The 14,132-nt window shown below is 37.1% G+C and overlaps 1 protein-coding gene across 2 annotated transcripts in view; it reads right to left on the bottom strand.

Annotated features, from left to right (window-relative positions):
- Window positions 1-14,132, bottom strand: part of DCC (DCC netrin 1 receptor) — a 1,210,743-nt gene that overhangs the window by 27,488 nt on the left and 1,169,123 nt on the right. For both annotated transcript variants that reach the window (XM_028837901.2, XM_028837898.2), the window contains exon 27: window positions 7,013-7,225. In XM_028837901.2, the coding sequence (XP_028693734.2) occupies window positions 7,013-7,225 (213 nt within the window). The remainder of the gene's footprint in view (window positions 1-7,012; window positions 7,226-14,132) is intronic.

Genomic DNA, 14,132 nt, shown 5'->3' on the forward strand with positions numbered 1-14,132 from the left:
CCTGGCCTCCTCCTTTCTATGAATGCAGAGACTGCTATTCTTCTTCATGGAGGCCACTGCATGTCTGTTTATTTTCATAAGAATAAACTACTGAATTTCCAAAGGCTGTGGTTTCTACTCTATGCAATTTATTTGGCTTTAGCATAAGATGCTATTTATAGTTCAGATTATTAAACATGTCATAAAATGGTCATGAATTTATCTGCCTTTATCTTTTTCTAGTATCTAATCTAATATCCTTACAAACTTACAAGTTGCTCTGTTTTGTCTAAACTCATTATTAGACCTGAAATTGAAGAACTGAAGTCAAATTCTGGCTCTCACCTTTATTATTTTGTTATATTCTGACCAATTCAACTAACATATGAGTGTCCACCATATGTAAGGGTGGGGATGAAGGTCCTAAGAATAATGGCATATGACCCTGGAAAAGTTGCAAGGTATTCAACCTCTCTAAATATCGACCTCTGTATCGGTAATGCTGATGAAAGTTACTTCTCAGGCAGATATACACTTATTTGGAAATGTCCTCTATAAACTATAAAAAGGTGACAAAGTATAAAGCACAAACCTTATAACTTTTATGTAAGCTGAGTTTTAAAAAGATGCTTTATTTTCAAAATATTTCAAAACAACAACGAAATCTATACAGCAGTAGTTAACCATGTGACCTATCAAGTTTATAAGAAATGTAAAAGGAATATTTACTGCCTTGAAAACAACCTACTGCCCACCTTTCCTTCGCTATTCTTTCTGTCATTCATGTGGCCACCCACTCTGCAGTATAATCCAAGGACGTTCTTTGTAACATACATGTTTTAAATTATGTTTCTATTAGGTTACAAAGTTCTGAAAACATTGTTTTTAACTTTCTCTTATGATTATCTGGATGGCCACTGAATACTTTAAACTCAGAGTTTCATTGTATTAGGTTGATACTTATCTTCAATTTCATATATGATCTAACAATTCTTGATGTAATATCTTCTCATAATTGGGCAAACCTTTCAAAGAAGAGACTCAAACTTTTCAACTGTAGTCATTCACTCCCTCCCTAAAATACAAACTGTTCAGTTTTCGCTCTCATTGACCTATGGTCACACTCTCCAGCTCTCACTGTGAGTAATAATCCCACATGCCTTAAACTCTTATATGCTCATCTTTATTTTTCAGTTGGCTTCCAAAGCCCTGGCCATCAGTGGTGGTGACAGCAACAGATGTCAGATGTCAGCCCCTGGCTTCCTGCCTTACCACAGAGGGATACTCAGCAAACTGGACAGGTGAGTGGAAGGCAGATGGCAGCTATTCCAGAGTGCTCCAGCTAGTTGCTACTTTTGCTATAACATCTCTCCATGTAATGCCAACGTAAAGGAATAAAATGTTTACTCAAACACTAAGCTAAATGACTTAACCTACCTGATGTAGTTCTTCCTAAAGAATATTTAATTATTAGGATCCTAGAAGACCCATTTTAGGGAGGAAAAAGTCACTCTAAGAATAACTGTTAACATCACAAAAAAAAAAAAAGGCTAGGTAAAATCCTTTATTTTCAAAGTTACATTTCTCCAAATTCTTTACGTTTGGCTGTTACCTCAATTGTTGACCTTGGGCAAGCTGCCTAACCTTCTTAGGCCTCTGCTTTGTCACTTATAAATAGGGCATCAATTACATGGCTTATTCATAATGACTCTTCTAGAAATTATTTCTCTATCCTCTGGGCAATTAACAGAGCTCTTTTCCTATTAATATTTATTTACTAAACCCTCATAGTAGAGGAATACTAATTTATTAAACCACCAAGTAGGTTCCAGAGTCACAAACATTATTGATACTTAAAGCAAATTTGCCTTAATTACATTTTACCAATGGAAAATTTAGGATGACCAGACCAAATTGAAGCAAATTTCACCTATTACAATCCGTTAGGAGTGAGGACAGAAAAAATTTCAAGGAGATGTCTACCAAAAAGCCACACAGATAGCTTTCACATGAGACACAACTTATGTAAAAAGATGTAGTGTAATTTTCCACTGTAGCATTGATTGGACGTATTGGCTTCAATAACACCAAATCAACACATCTCTCCTATTTAGCTGTGCCAACGATTTATTCTATCTGACTGGCCTTTAAAATGACCCTCCTGTGTCACCTGGCAAAGGATGTCTGATCTCCCATGACCTCTGCCTGATTTTAGCAGAATGGAACATTTGTGTGGTATTCTTGATGAATACCCGCAATGGCGGCCTACAAGTGGCTCAGGGAAAGCAATTGTATTAATGCATTATAGTTATTTATTGGCAGTTTTGTGTGATAGCAGATTTACTGAAATAAGGCCTGCCAAGAAGATCAGGTTATAGCAGGAATACATGATTTCCTAACCATCCATAAAATATAAATCAAACGTTTTTTCTGTCCACTGTCAGCCACCTCCACCCACTCCTTGTCCTCAGTCTTCAGACAAATTGAAGCACATGCCACAATTTGCACGGGGAAAATCAAACTCAATTTCGCAGTACAATGAAGTAAGTTTTGGTCTTGTCATGTCCGCTGACATATTGATCCCTTGAAGATGGAAAAGATCAGAATGCTGTGGAGTTTTGCTTTTATAAATATATGTGTGTAAAATGCAATGTGTAAATGAAGGAAAATATAGTACTTATGGAGTTTTACAAAGTTTCAAGAGGTCCAGGGGGCTAATGTTATAAAAGAGTATTATGATATAAAAGCCACTATTTAAGAGATCACATTTTCTTTCCCTTTAGAGTTACATCTCTGGAAGACAAATGGTCTCCTAACCCAGGTTCATTTAAAGTGCAGCTGATCATTCCACAGCTAAAAGGAATTTTAACTAGTAAAGAAGAAAAAAAACCACACACCCTATCTTGGCCCTTTGTAAAATTTATGTCAGATCTATAATGCAATAAGCCCAACACTCTATCAAACATTTTCTATGTAACCTGAAAGGGGACTAAGCCAAATCACTTACATGTCTACATTTATGATTTGCAAAGTGTGGTGATTGCAGCCTCCATGAAATGTGTAAAGATCTCACAGTTATTCACGTCTATAGATAAAGCATTAAAAGATGGAAGCATTCTATTATAAGGTGATGATGAAATTGTAAGAAACACCATAAATACCCTAGAGTCTTGTAAGCTACATTTTTAACTCAGCAGGTGGAAGAAAAAAAATGAGGAAATGAATCTGTTTTCAGGTAGGCAGAATTTCATTCGTTATGACAACAGAATGGCTTTCTAATTACCGCTTACTATAAAAATATTGCGAAATGCTCTGCAACCCCATGGAGACTATTACTGCATAATACGTTTTGCCCTAGACTCATGTAAAACTGCTGCAAAAATAGCTCTGTGTGCCTTAATGGGAGGAAAACTAAGGCACAGACTGATTGTGTTGACCATGAAAATCTACAGGGAGGGGAACAACACACACTGGGGCCTGTCGGTGGGTAGGGTGAAGGGAGGAAGAGCATCAGGAAAAATAGCTAATACATGCGGGGCTTAATACCTAGGTGATGGGTGCAGGAAACCACCAGGGCACACGTTTAACTATGTAACAAACCTGCACATCCTGCACACATACTCCAGAACCTAAAATAAAATAAATTTAACAAAAGAAAATTCACACACAGGAATTTGAGTGGGGAAAGAGCTTCTTCCTTGATCCCAGTCTCAAAGCTTTCAAAGTAGAAGTTTCTCATTTAGCATGATCTTTAAAAATTAGAGCAATGCCCCACATTACCATATTCTAAAGTAAGTACTTGCGGTAAGTAAATATAAATTCATCACTAATTATGCAGTCCTTTCTTGTGAAATCCACAGTAAAATTATTTGAGTTTTTTTTTTTAAAAAGCTGACAAGAGAATGACTTTACTTCATCAATCAGTTTGACTAAAGTAATGATTTTCTTAGAATTAAAACTTGTTGAAAGCGCTAAGTATTTCATCTTTAAGTCTAAGAAGCATGTAGTTAATGTCACAGCTAATACATTTGTCAGTCTGCTAATTTTCTTTTTCTATTAGAATAAGTAAACATCAGCCCTTTTAAAAAGCATGCTATTTACCATGTGTCAGGAGCAATGCAGGGAGAACTTATTTGAAAATCATGAGGTAAGGCATTATGAAATGAATAGGAATCATAGGAAGACAATAAGAGAGAAACACGAAAGAAATAGGAATTTAATAATTCCAAAGGGACGGCGGGGCATGCCTCAAGTTGAGTGGGGGAGAGTGGCATTTAAAGAGGAGCTATAAAAAACATAAAATCAAACAAAAACTCTAGCCAGAGATATCTGAAAATAGGAAAGAAGAGATGGCTTGAGAGAAAAAGTTCAAATAAAAACAAAAGAAGGCTCTTAAGTGTACAATGAAAATTTAAAAAATGAGATTTTGCCTGGTTGCCATTAGATCAGAGAATTTTTTTTTGGCTCTTCAGACATGCTTATTATTTGATGAAATTAGTACAGAAACAGCACAACTGATTCTATTTCCCTTCTATGAAGGACATAATCCGCTAATTTATACTGTGTTATATCAGATTTTGCTTTAGGCAGCTTTGGCATTAATGTACTTAGAGGAAAATAGTTAAAAAGTGCCAATTCTCTGTTCCATCTATCAATCATCAGATCTTCTTTTTTTAAAAAAGTATCCTTTTGGTATTGTAGCACTCCAGAGCATAGGTTGATTTCCAAATCTTGTGTCCCAAACTAAATATCACTGGTGCAGTAAAATTTTTCATTTAAAGTAGCCTCTAGAATGTCATTTTCAGTGTTTTATTCTTAAAGTTTTTACTTGCAAGCAGAGAGAAATATTAACAGCATAAACTGCTGCAACTGCACTTTACTTTTTGTTGCTATCAAATTGGTCCTCTTTACTATAGAATTGTTAAGGCTCTTACCTTTCCTCATCAAAATCTGATGAGAAAATATATTCTTCAGTCCAGAATTATTTAAGACGTTTCTTGATTTTTTCTTTTAATGATTCAACTAATTTAATGACTTAGTAGTTTTATTAGTCTTTGTTTTTCTCATTAAACAAATTAGACATAAACTAAAAGGCACAAATTAGTTTCTAAAATTTGAGAACCCAGGTTTTCTAAAGTTGAAAAGAGCAAGGAAAAGATACATTACTTACTTGCTATAGACTTAAATAAGCTACTTAAATTATCTGTGCCTCAGTTTCCTTGTGCATGAAATGGGGTTAAGACTAGTAGCTACCTCACAAAGTTGTTTAGAGGATCAAATGAGATGTGATAAGCCTTCAGAATCATGCCTGTCCTACAGGCCTGTGCATTAAAGGCTAGTTATTGTTAGCAGTTGCAATTAACCTGTCAATTATCTTGAATACTAGTTTCCTTCAAGGTCTATTTCCCTGGGTTGTGCTTGCAGTGGGGAAACAGAAGCAGCCAGAAATCACAAGGAAGCATACTCTTGGCACCAGAATTTCATTAAATGAATGCTCTTGCTTCAAGTTGTCTCTGCCTCAATTATCAAAGACTTCATAGTTTTGGGGCCATATAAAGTGGCAGATCCTCTGCATAAAGTGTGTGTGTGTGGAGTGTGTATGCATGGGAGGGTGGAGAGAGGGGCTTGGGCAATACAGACCTTTTTTCAGTCCCTATGTGGGATTTGCTGGGTTGAGAAGGGCTATCTCCTGTAGAACGAAATCATGACATGTGCTGAGCCTACGTGTCAAGCGAGACTCCATAGTGGAACATTCATTCCAACCAATGGAATCCTACATGCCTTCATGCTCCACCCCACCTCCCAGGGGCTGCGTAGCTGAGTATACATATTGCACATCATGTAAATGTTGAGAACATCAGAGGTGATGCGTACAAATCAACTAATGTCATCTCAGCAACTAGATACATTCTTAATATAAAATAACATTTACACTTCATAGACAATCATATTTTTCTAGCTTTTACAGTTATTATGTGGCTCGTGTACTAACGCAACAAAATAAATTATTGTAGGTCTGAGTAACAAAAAAGTAGTCAAATGTATTAGCATAATGTAGATTAACCCAGTTCAGCTGCCTGTGCTAAGGAGGCCATCTCAGATTACTTAGAACTACTGAAGTTTACTGTCTTATGCCTGATATACTGAGGGTTTTAAGAATTATTCTAATATTTCAAATAATTTTAATTACTAATATTTATTTATCTCTATCTACTTATGTATTGATTTATTCATTCTACCTGTTTCTTGTTTTCCTCCTCCTCTTTCTTCCTCAATCTCTTTTTATCTCTGCCTCTCTGTGATACACTCCCTCTCTCCCTCCCCAATCCTTAACAAAAACAAAATGGAGCTCAAGGTCAGCCCTTTGGGATACTAGGCCAAGCAATAAAATCAATACTGCTTTGGGAATCTGGGACTCATTTCCCATCCCTGCCATCTTATTTTCTTAGAAAGGACCATAGATATGTTGCTTTCTATCAATCTAAATTTTAGTTTCTTCATTTTTAAAATTAGTTGAGTTGTACTCAACACTGGTCTGACATTCCTTGGCCTAGTACTCTGAAATATGTAAGAACTCCTGAGAAATGACTATTGAAAGGCACAAAGAAGAATTATGAGATCCAATCCATTTCTCTAAAAAGTGGTTTTGGAGATCTTTATACCTTTACATCTAGTCTTGGAGTCTAGCTTTAACCCTTAGAACTCATGTGGCAGAATGAAATTAGGGAATCAGGAATGTTTCCAGTATTCTCTAGCAAGCACACCTTATAGCACATATTAAAAATGGTGGACTGGCTTCCAGGATTCATGGACAACTTTCCAAAGGGATGAAAAGCACCTACAACCAATTAACTGCTTGGGAGGTGGGTCATTAAGGGTTATACTACAAGCATCAGTAACAAAAATGAGCATACTGGGCATGTAATCAACATTGAAAAGACATATGACATCTAGGCCTTTTCAAGCACCCTCATGCACTTAAATAGAGGCACCAATAATATGAATTTCAAAAGTGAACAATCGAGTACTTTACCTGGCTGAGACAAAAGTGGTGTGTAAGGGACTTTCGGTTCTATTGCACTCATTGGTGGAGGTAGCAAAGGATTAGCAAAGCTGCGGAGTGGATGAGTTGGTCGAACACAAGCCGTGGGGATGGTTCTGCTTGGTGCCTCCTCACTGTTAGAATGCTCAGGTTGAGATGGGGGCAGCATGGGTGGTTGTTGGGTAGTTGGTCCTTCACTCACTGCTGCAGTGGAGACAAGAAAAGTCATTCATTATTCCTGGACAAAGTCTGTTTTCCTTAAGTCACTGGAAGAGTCCCTGAATCCATTCAGAGAGATGTGATAGGATGTGGTCAGTCTCTTCTCCAAGTTATGAACATTCTCATTCCTCTACCTTCATATACTTATGCAACATGATAGCACTTCCCCTTTAAACAATAGAAATAGATCCAGCAGGACAGGAATTTATCTTTGAGGAAGAGCAGTAAGATACATTGAGCACTGACTATGTTGCCTGAACTGTCTGGGCCCTCTAATCATAAGTGATGAAGAGAGAAAAAAGAGTTATTTCTCCTTTCATAAGCTGCAATGTCAGTGAAATTCAATGTACCAAACCCTGTTACCGCTGCATTATTTTCTACCAGCCAATATGCCAATTTTTCTGTGATTTAAACATGCCATGTCAACTGTCAAACAAATCAGAGTTACAGGATGCTCAGAGGCATTGCTAATAAAATGATACAAATAATAACCACTATCATTATCTTCCATAACAAAATGGAGACACATCTAGCTAAACAGTTGTATGAGAGATGACTCTGCCAGAACAAGTTGCCTGAATGCAGAATTGCAATTTTTCCTCTTTGATAGTAAACCTTGTAATTTGCAGGCAGCTTACAGTAGTTGAAGAGGTTCTGCACAGTTACTGTGACTGCCTATGGGCATTTGGAAAGCTTTGTATATGGAAATACACTTTTTTTTCAGAGAACACAGGTAAGACAGAATAAAATGTTTTCAAAGAAGTTTCTCTTGTTAATGACAGTGAGTGAACTTGAACTATTCATTCATATTCAAAGTTAACAAGTCCAGGTTAAACTTCAAGTGAAACGAGCTGCATAGTAGGTTTAAGTGTTAATAAAATATTTTTTCTGATGACTTATTTCTTATTAAATTTTTGTCAGGTAAATCAAAATGTGGTGATAGAAGATAATATCTTGCTTTTGAAAGAGAATTTGTAACCAGGAAATATTTCAAGATAATTAGTGAGATAATTTTGAGACAAGTCTCCCAGAGGCTCAATGAGGTCAGCAAAGTGCAGAGGAATAGAAAGAAAATCTGATAATGCTGAAGGGAATAGAGATTTAAGATACAAAAGATTAAGACATAGAATTAAAGTTATGCAGAAGTGAAATGTGTCTTCAGAAGGTATTTATACTCATTCTTCTATATTCAGAAGGGGTTAGAGGTCTTCTGGGTCACTGAGCAGCCTCCAGGCTTATCCCATTCAGAGATGAAGGTAGAAAGATACAAGGTTGGCTGAGCACAGGATGTAGACATACAACAATCAGAGCCAAAATACAGGCAGAGACTTGATAAAAGATTTCTTTGAACAAGGGAAATGAATCAAGGCAGCAAATGAGAGAATCCCAAAGAGTTTGAAGAGAAGTGTCTTATTTCCAGGCTAGGAAATCCTACCAAAGAAGAAAAAAAGAGCAAATGAATGCACACTATTAAGGATAATGTGTACGGCTGCAAGCAAACCAGCAAATCCTTGGTGATGTTGGCTCTCAGATGCGAGGCTTTGAGTAGATGTTATACAAGGCACTAAATTTCTTTTAAGACTGTAAAGGGGAGAGGAACACTTATGTGCTTGTATTCAAACAGTGTTGTATAATGAGATTTTTGTGAGTGTGATTCTAGAGACAATGCAAATTACTTAGGTTTAACTTTGGACTCATTTAGTCTAAAGGAGAATATGACCAATGGTCAATTTTTAGCCAAGACCCAACTTTGGGTATCTTTGTGCCACTGGCCTGAGAGAGATGACATCAAGTCCTCTCCTCTTTGTTCCCATAAGAAAGTTTGCCTTAATGTGGGCCTCCTTGCTAGCAATTCCTTCCAGTCACAGGTCTCAGAGGATGCTTGCGAAATGTTAGATTGCAGGCATTGCTTAGGAGGGAAAGGCAGGGTCTTTCAAGGGTTCCCAAGATAATTGTTGGGTTGGAGAAAATTATTCATCAGAAAGGGTTTGTAATTTCACAGGAGAAGTTCTGGGAAAGTGAAAATGCTTTGGCTTCCACTAGACTGGTCTCTGTGTTCCTCTGTGAATTGTGCATCTCACAAATGAGGTTCCTGTGGCTGTTTCTCTATGCTCCTCCTTTATCTCCAATGGGCCAGCTTTTTATTAAAGGGTCTATAAATGCCACATTAAAAATATTCATCCAGGGAAAGAAATTTCACAATTTTCCTCAAAAATCTGCCTTAAATAATTCTCTCTATTGAAGATGGATTGCAATTAACCCACATTATATTTTAAACACCGGTTTAGCCATTAAAGGGACAATAATATGTTTATGATGTTTTATTTCCTTCCTTCTTTCAATTTTTCCTTTTCTACCTTTTCTGCATTTTTGAAATAAAATCTACACTATACTTTCATCCGCTTGATCAATTCAGCTATTGATACTTGTGTATGCTTCACAAAGTTCTCGTGCTGTGTTTTTCAGCTCCATCAGGTCATTTATGTTCTTTACTAAACTTGTTATTCTAGTTAGCAATTCATCTAACCAACATTTTCTCAAGGATCTTAGCTTCCTTGCATTGGGTTAGAACATGCTTCTTTAGCTTGGAGGAATTTGTTATTACTCACCTTTTGAAACCTACTTCTGTCAATTCATCAAACTCATTCTCTGTCCAGTTTTGTTCCCATGCTGGTGAGGAGTTGTGATCTTTTGGAGAAGAGGCATTCGGGTTTTTGGAATTTGCAGACAGTTTGGACTGGTTTCTCCTTTTGAGATGGAGTCTTGCTCTGTTGCCCAGGCTGGAGTGTAGTGACATGATCTTGGCTCACTGCAACCTCCGCCTCCCAGGTTCAAGCAATTATCTGCCTCAGCCTCGTGAGTAGCTGGGATTACAGGTGCCCACCAACATGCTCAGCTGATTTTTGTATTTTTAGTAGACAGGAGGTTTCACCATTTTGGCCAGGTTGGTCTTGAACTCCTGACCTCATGATCCACCTGCCTCAGCCTCCCAAAGTGCTGGGATTACATGCATGACCCACCACGCCAGGTCTCTTAAAGAATTTTCAACCCAGAATTTCATATGCAGCCAAACTAAGCTTTATAAGTGAAAGAGAAATAAAATCCTTTATAGACAAGCAAATGCTGAGAGATTTTGTCACCACCAGGCCTGCCTTAGAAGAGCTCCTGAAGGAGGCACTAAACATGGAAAGGAACGACCAGTACTAGCCACTGCAAAAACATACCAAATCGTAAAGAACATTGACACTATGAAGAAACTGCATCAATTAATGGGCAAAATAACCAGCTAGCATCATAATGACAGGGTCGAATTCACAATATTAACCTTAAATGTAAACAGGCAAATGCTCCAATTAAAAAACACAGACTGGCAAATTGGATAGAGTCAAGACCCATCAGTGTGCTGTATTCAGGAGACCCATCTCACATGCAAAGACACACAGAGGCTCAAAATAAAGGGATGGAAGAAGATTTACCAAGCAAATGGAAAACGAAAAAAGATCAGGGGTTGCAATTTTAGTCTCTGATAAAACAGACTTTAAACCAACAAAGATAAAAGGAGACAAAGAAGACCATTACATAATGGTAAAGGGATCAATGCAACAAGAAGAGCTAACTATCCTAAATATATATGCACCCAATGCAGGAGCACCCAGATTCATAAAGTAAGTTCTTAGAGACCTACAAAGAGACTTAGACTCCCATACAATAACAGTGGGAAACTTTAACACCCCACTGTCAATATTAGATCAACGAGATAGAAAATTAACAAGGATATCCAGTACTTGAACTCAGCTCTGGACCAAGCAGACCTAATAGACACTTACAAAACTCTCCAGCCCAAATCAACATAATATACATTCTTCACAGCACATCACACATATTGTAAAATTGACCACATAATTGGAAGTAAAATGCTCCTCAGCAAATGGAAAAGAACAGAAATCATAACAGTCTCTCAGACTACAGTGCAATTAAATTAGAACTCAAGATTAGGAAACTCACTCAAAACCACACAACTACATGGAAACTGAACAACCTGCTCCTGAATGACTACTGGGTAAATAAAAAAATCAAGGCAGAAATAAAGATGTTCTTTGAAACCAATGAGAACAAAGAGACAATGTACCAGAATCCCTGGGACATATTTAAAGCAGTGTGTAAGGGAAATTTATAGCTATAAAAGCCCACAATAGAAAGCAGAAAGGATCTAAAACCAACACCATACTATCACCATTAAAAGAACTAGAGAAGCAAGAGCAAACAAATTCAAAAGCTAGCAGAAGACAAGAAATAATTAATATCAGAGCAGAACTGAAAGAGATAGAGACAGGAAAAACCCTTCAAAAAATTAGTGAATCAAGAAGCTGTTTTTTTTTTTTAAAGATCAACAAAATAGACTGCTAGCCAGACTAATAAAGAAGAAAAGAGAGAAGAATCAAATAGGCACAATCAAAAATGATAAAGGGGATATCACCACCAATCCCACAGAAATCAAACTACCATCAGAGAATACTAAAAACACCTCTATGCAAACAAACTAGAACATCTAGAAGAAATGGATAAATTCCTGGACACATACATGGAACATATCTCAAAATAATAAGAGCTATTTATGACAAACCCACAGCCAATATCATACTGAATGGGCAAAAACTGGAAGCATTCCCTCTGAAAACTGGCACAAGACAGGGATGCCCTCTCTCACCACTCTTATTCAACATAGTGTTGGAAGTTCTGGCCAGGGCAATCAGGCAGGAGAAAGAAATAAAGGGTATTCAATTAGGAAAAGAGGAAGTCAAATTGTCTCTGTTTGCAGAAGACATGATTATATGTTTAGAAAACCCCGTCATCTCAGTTCCAAATCTCCTTAAGCTGATAAACAACTTCAGCAAAGTCTCAGGATACAAAATCAATGTGCAAAAATCACACGCATTCCTATATGCCAAAAATAGACAGAGAGCCAAATCATGAGTGAAGTCCCATTCACAATTGCTACAAAGAGAATAAAATACCTAGGAATACAACTTACAAGGGATGTGAAGGACGTCTTCAAAGAGAACTACAAACCACTGCTCATGGAAATAAGAGAGGACACAAACAAATGGAAAAACATTCCATGCTCATGGATATGAAGAATCAATACCATGAAAATGACCACACTGCCCAAAGTAATTTATAGATTCAATGCTCTCCCCATCAGGCTACTATTGACTTTCTTCACAGAATTGGAAAAAAAGTACTTTAAATTTCATATGAAACCAAAAAAGAGCTCGTATAGCCAAGAGAATCCGAGGCAAAAAAGAACAAAGCTGGAGGCATCACACTACCTGACTTCAAACTATATTACAAGGCTACAGTAATCAAAACAGCATGGTAGTGGTACCAAAACAGATATATAGATGAACAGGACAGAACAGAGGCCTCAGAAATAGCACTACACATCTACAACCATCTGATCTTTGACAAACCTGACAAAAACAGGCAATAGGGAAAGGATTCTCTATTTAATAAATGGTGTTGGGAAAACTGGCTAGTCATAAGCAGAAGACTGAAACTAGATCCCTTCTTTCCATCTTATACAAAAATTAATTCAAGATGGATTAAAGACTCAATTGTTAGACCTAAAACCATAAAACCATAGAAGAAAACCTAGGCAATACCATTCAGGACATAAGCATGGGAAAATACTTCATGACTAAAGCAGCAAAAGCAATGACAACAAAAGCCAGAATTGACAAAATGGATCTAATTAAAGATCTTCTGCACAGCAAAAAAACTATCCTCAGAGTGAACAGGGAACCTAGAGAATGGGAGAAAATTTTTGCAATCTATCCATCTGACAAAAGACTAATATCCAGAATCTACAAAGAACTTAAACAAATTTACAAGAAAAAAAACAATCCTATCAAAAAGTGGGCAAAGGATATGAACAGACACTTTTCAAAAGAAGACATTTACCCAGCCAACAAAGATGAAAAAATGCTCATAATCACTGGTCATTAGAGAAATGCAAATCAAAACCACAATGAGATACCATCTCAGGCCAGTTAGAATAGCCATTCCTAAAACGTCAGGAAACAACAGATGCTGGAAAGAATGTGGAGAAATAGGAATGCTTTTACACTGCTTGTGGGAGTGTAAATTAGTTCAACCATTGTGGAAGATAGTGTGGCAATTCCTCAAGGATCTAGAACTAGAAACACTATTTGACCCAGCAATCCCATTACTGGTTATATACCCAAAGGATTATAAATCATTCTACTATAAAGACACATGCACATGTATATTTACTGCGGCACTGTTCACAATAGCAAAGACTTGGAACCAACCCTAGTGTCCATCAGTGATGGACTGGATAAAGAAAATGTGGTGCATATACACCATGGAATACAATGCGGCCATAAGAAAGGATGAGTTTGTGTCCTTTGCAGGGACATGGATGAAGCTGGAAACCATTCTCAGCAAACTAACAGAAGAACAGAAAACCAAACACCTCATGTTCTTACTCATAAGTGGGAGTTGAACAATGAGAACACATGTACACAAGGAAGGGAACATCACATACCAGGGTCTCTTGGGGGTTAGGGGGTAAGGGAGGGATAGCATTAGGAGAAACACGTAATGTAGATGATGGGTTGGTGGGTGCAGCAAAGCACCATGGCATGTGTATACCTATGTAACAAACCTGTACATTCTGCACATGTACCCCAGAACTTAAAGTATAATAAAAAAAGAAATCTAAATTATTATTGTGATCGTAAGTTTAATAGAATGTACATGCATTTGTTAGTCTTTTGAAACTCGGTCTCTCACTTTGAAAATTTTCATATTTCACATGAATTCTGATTATGTCACTGAATTTTCTTTTTCCTAATCCTACTCTTTAATG

The sequence above is a fragment of the Macaca mulatta genome, chromosome 18, assembly GCF_049350105.2.
Source record: "Macaca mulatta isolate MMU2019108-1 chromosome 18, T2T-MMU8v2.0, whole genome shotgun sequence".
NCBI lineage: Eukaryota > Metazoa > Chordata > Mammalia > Primates > Cercopithecidae > Macaca > Macaca mulatta.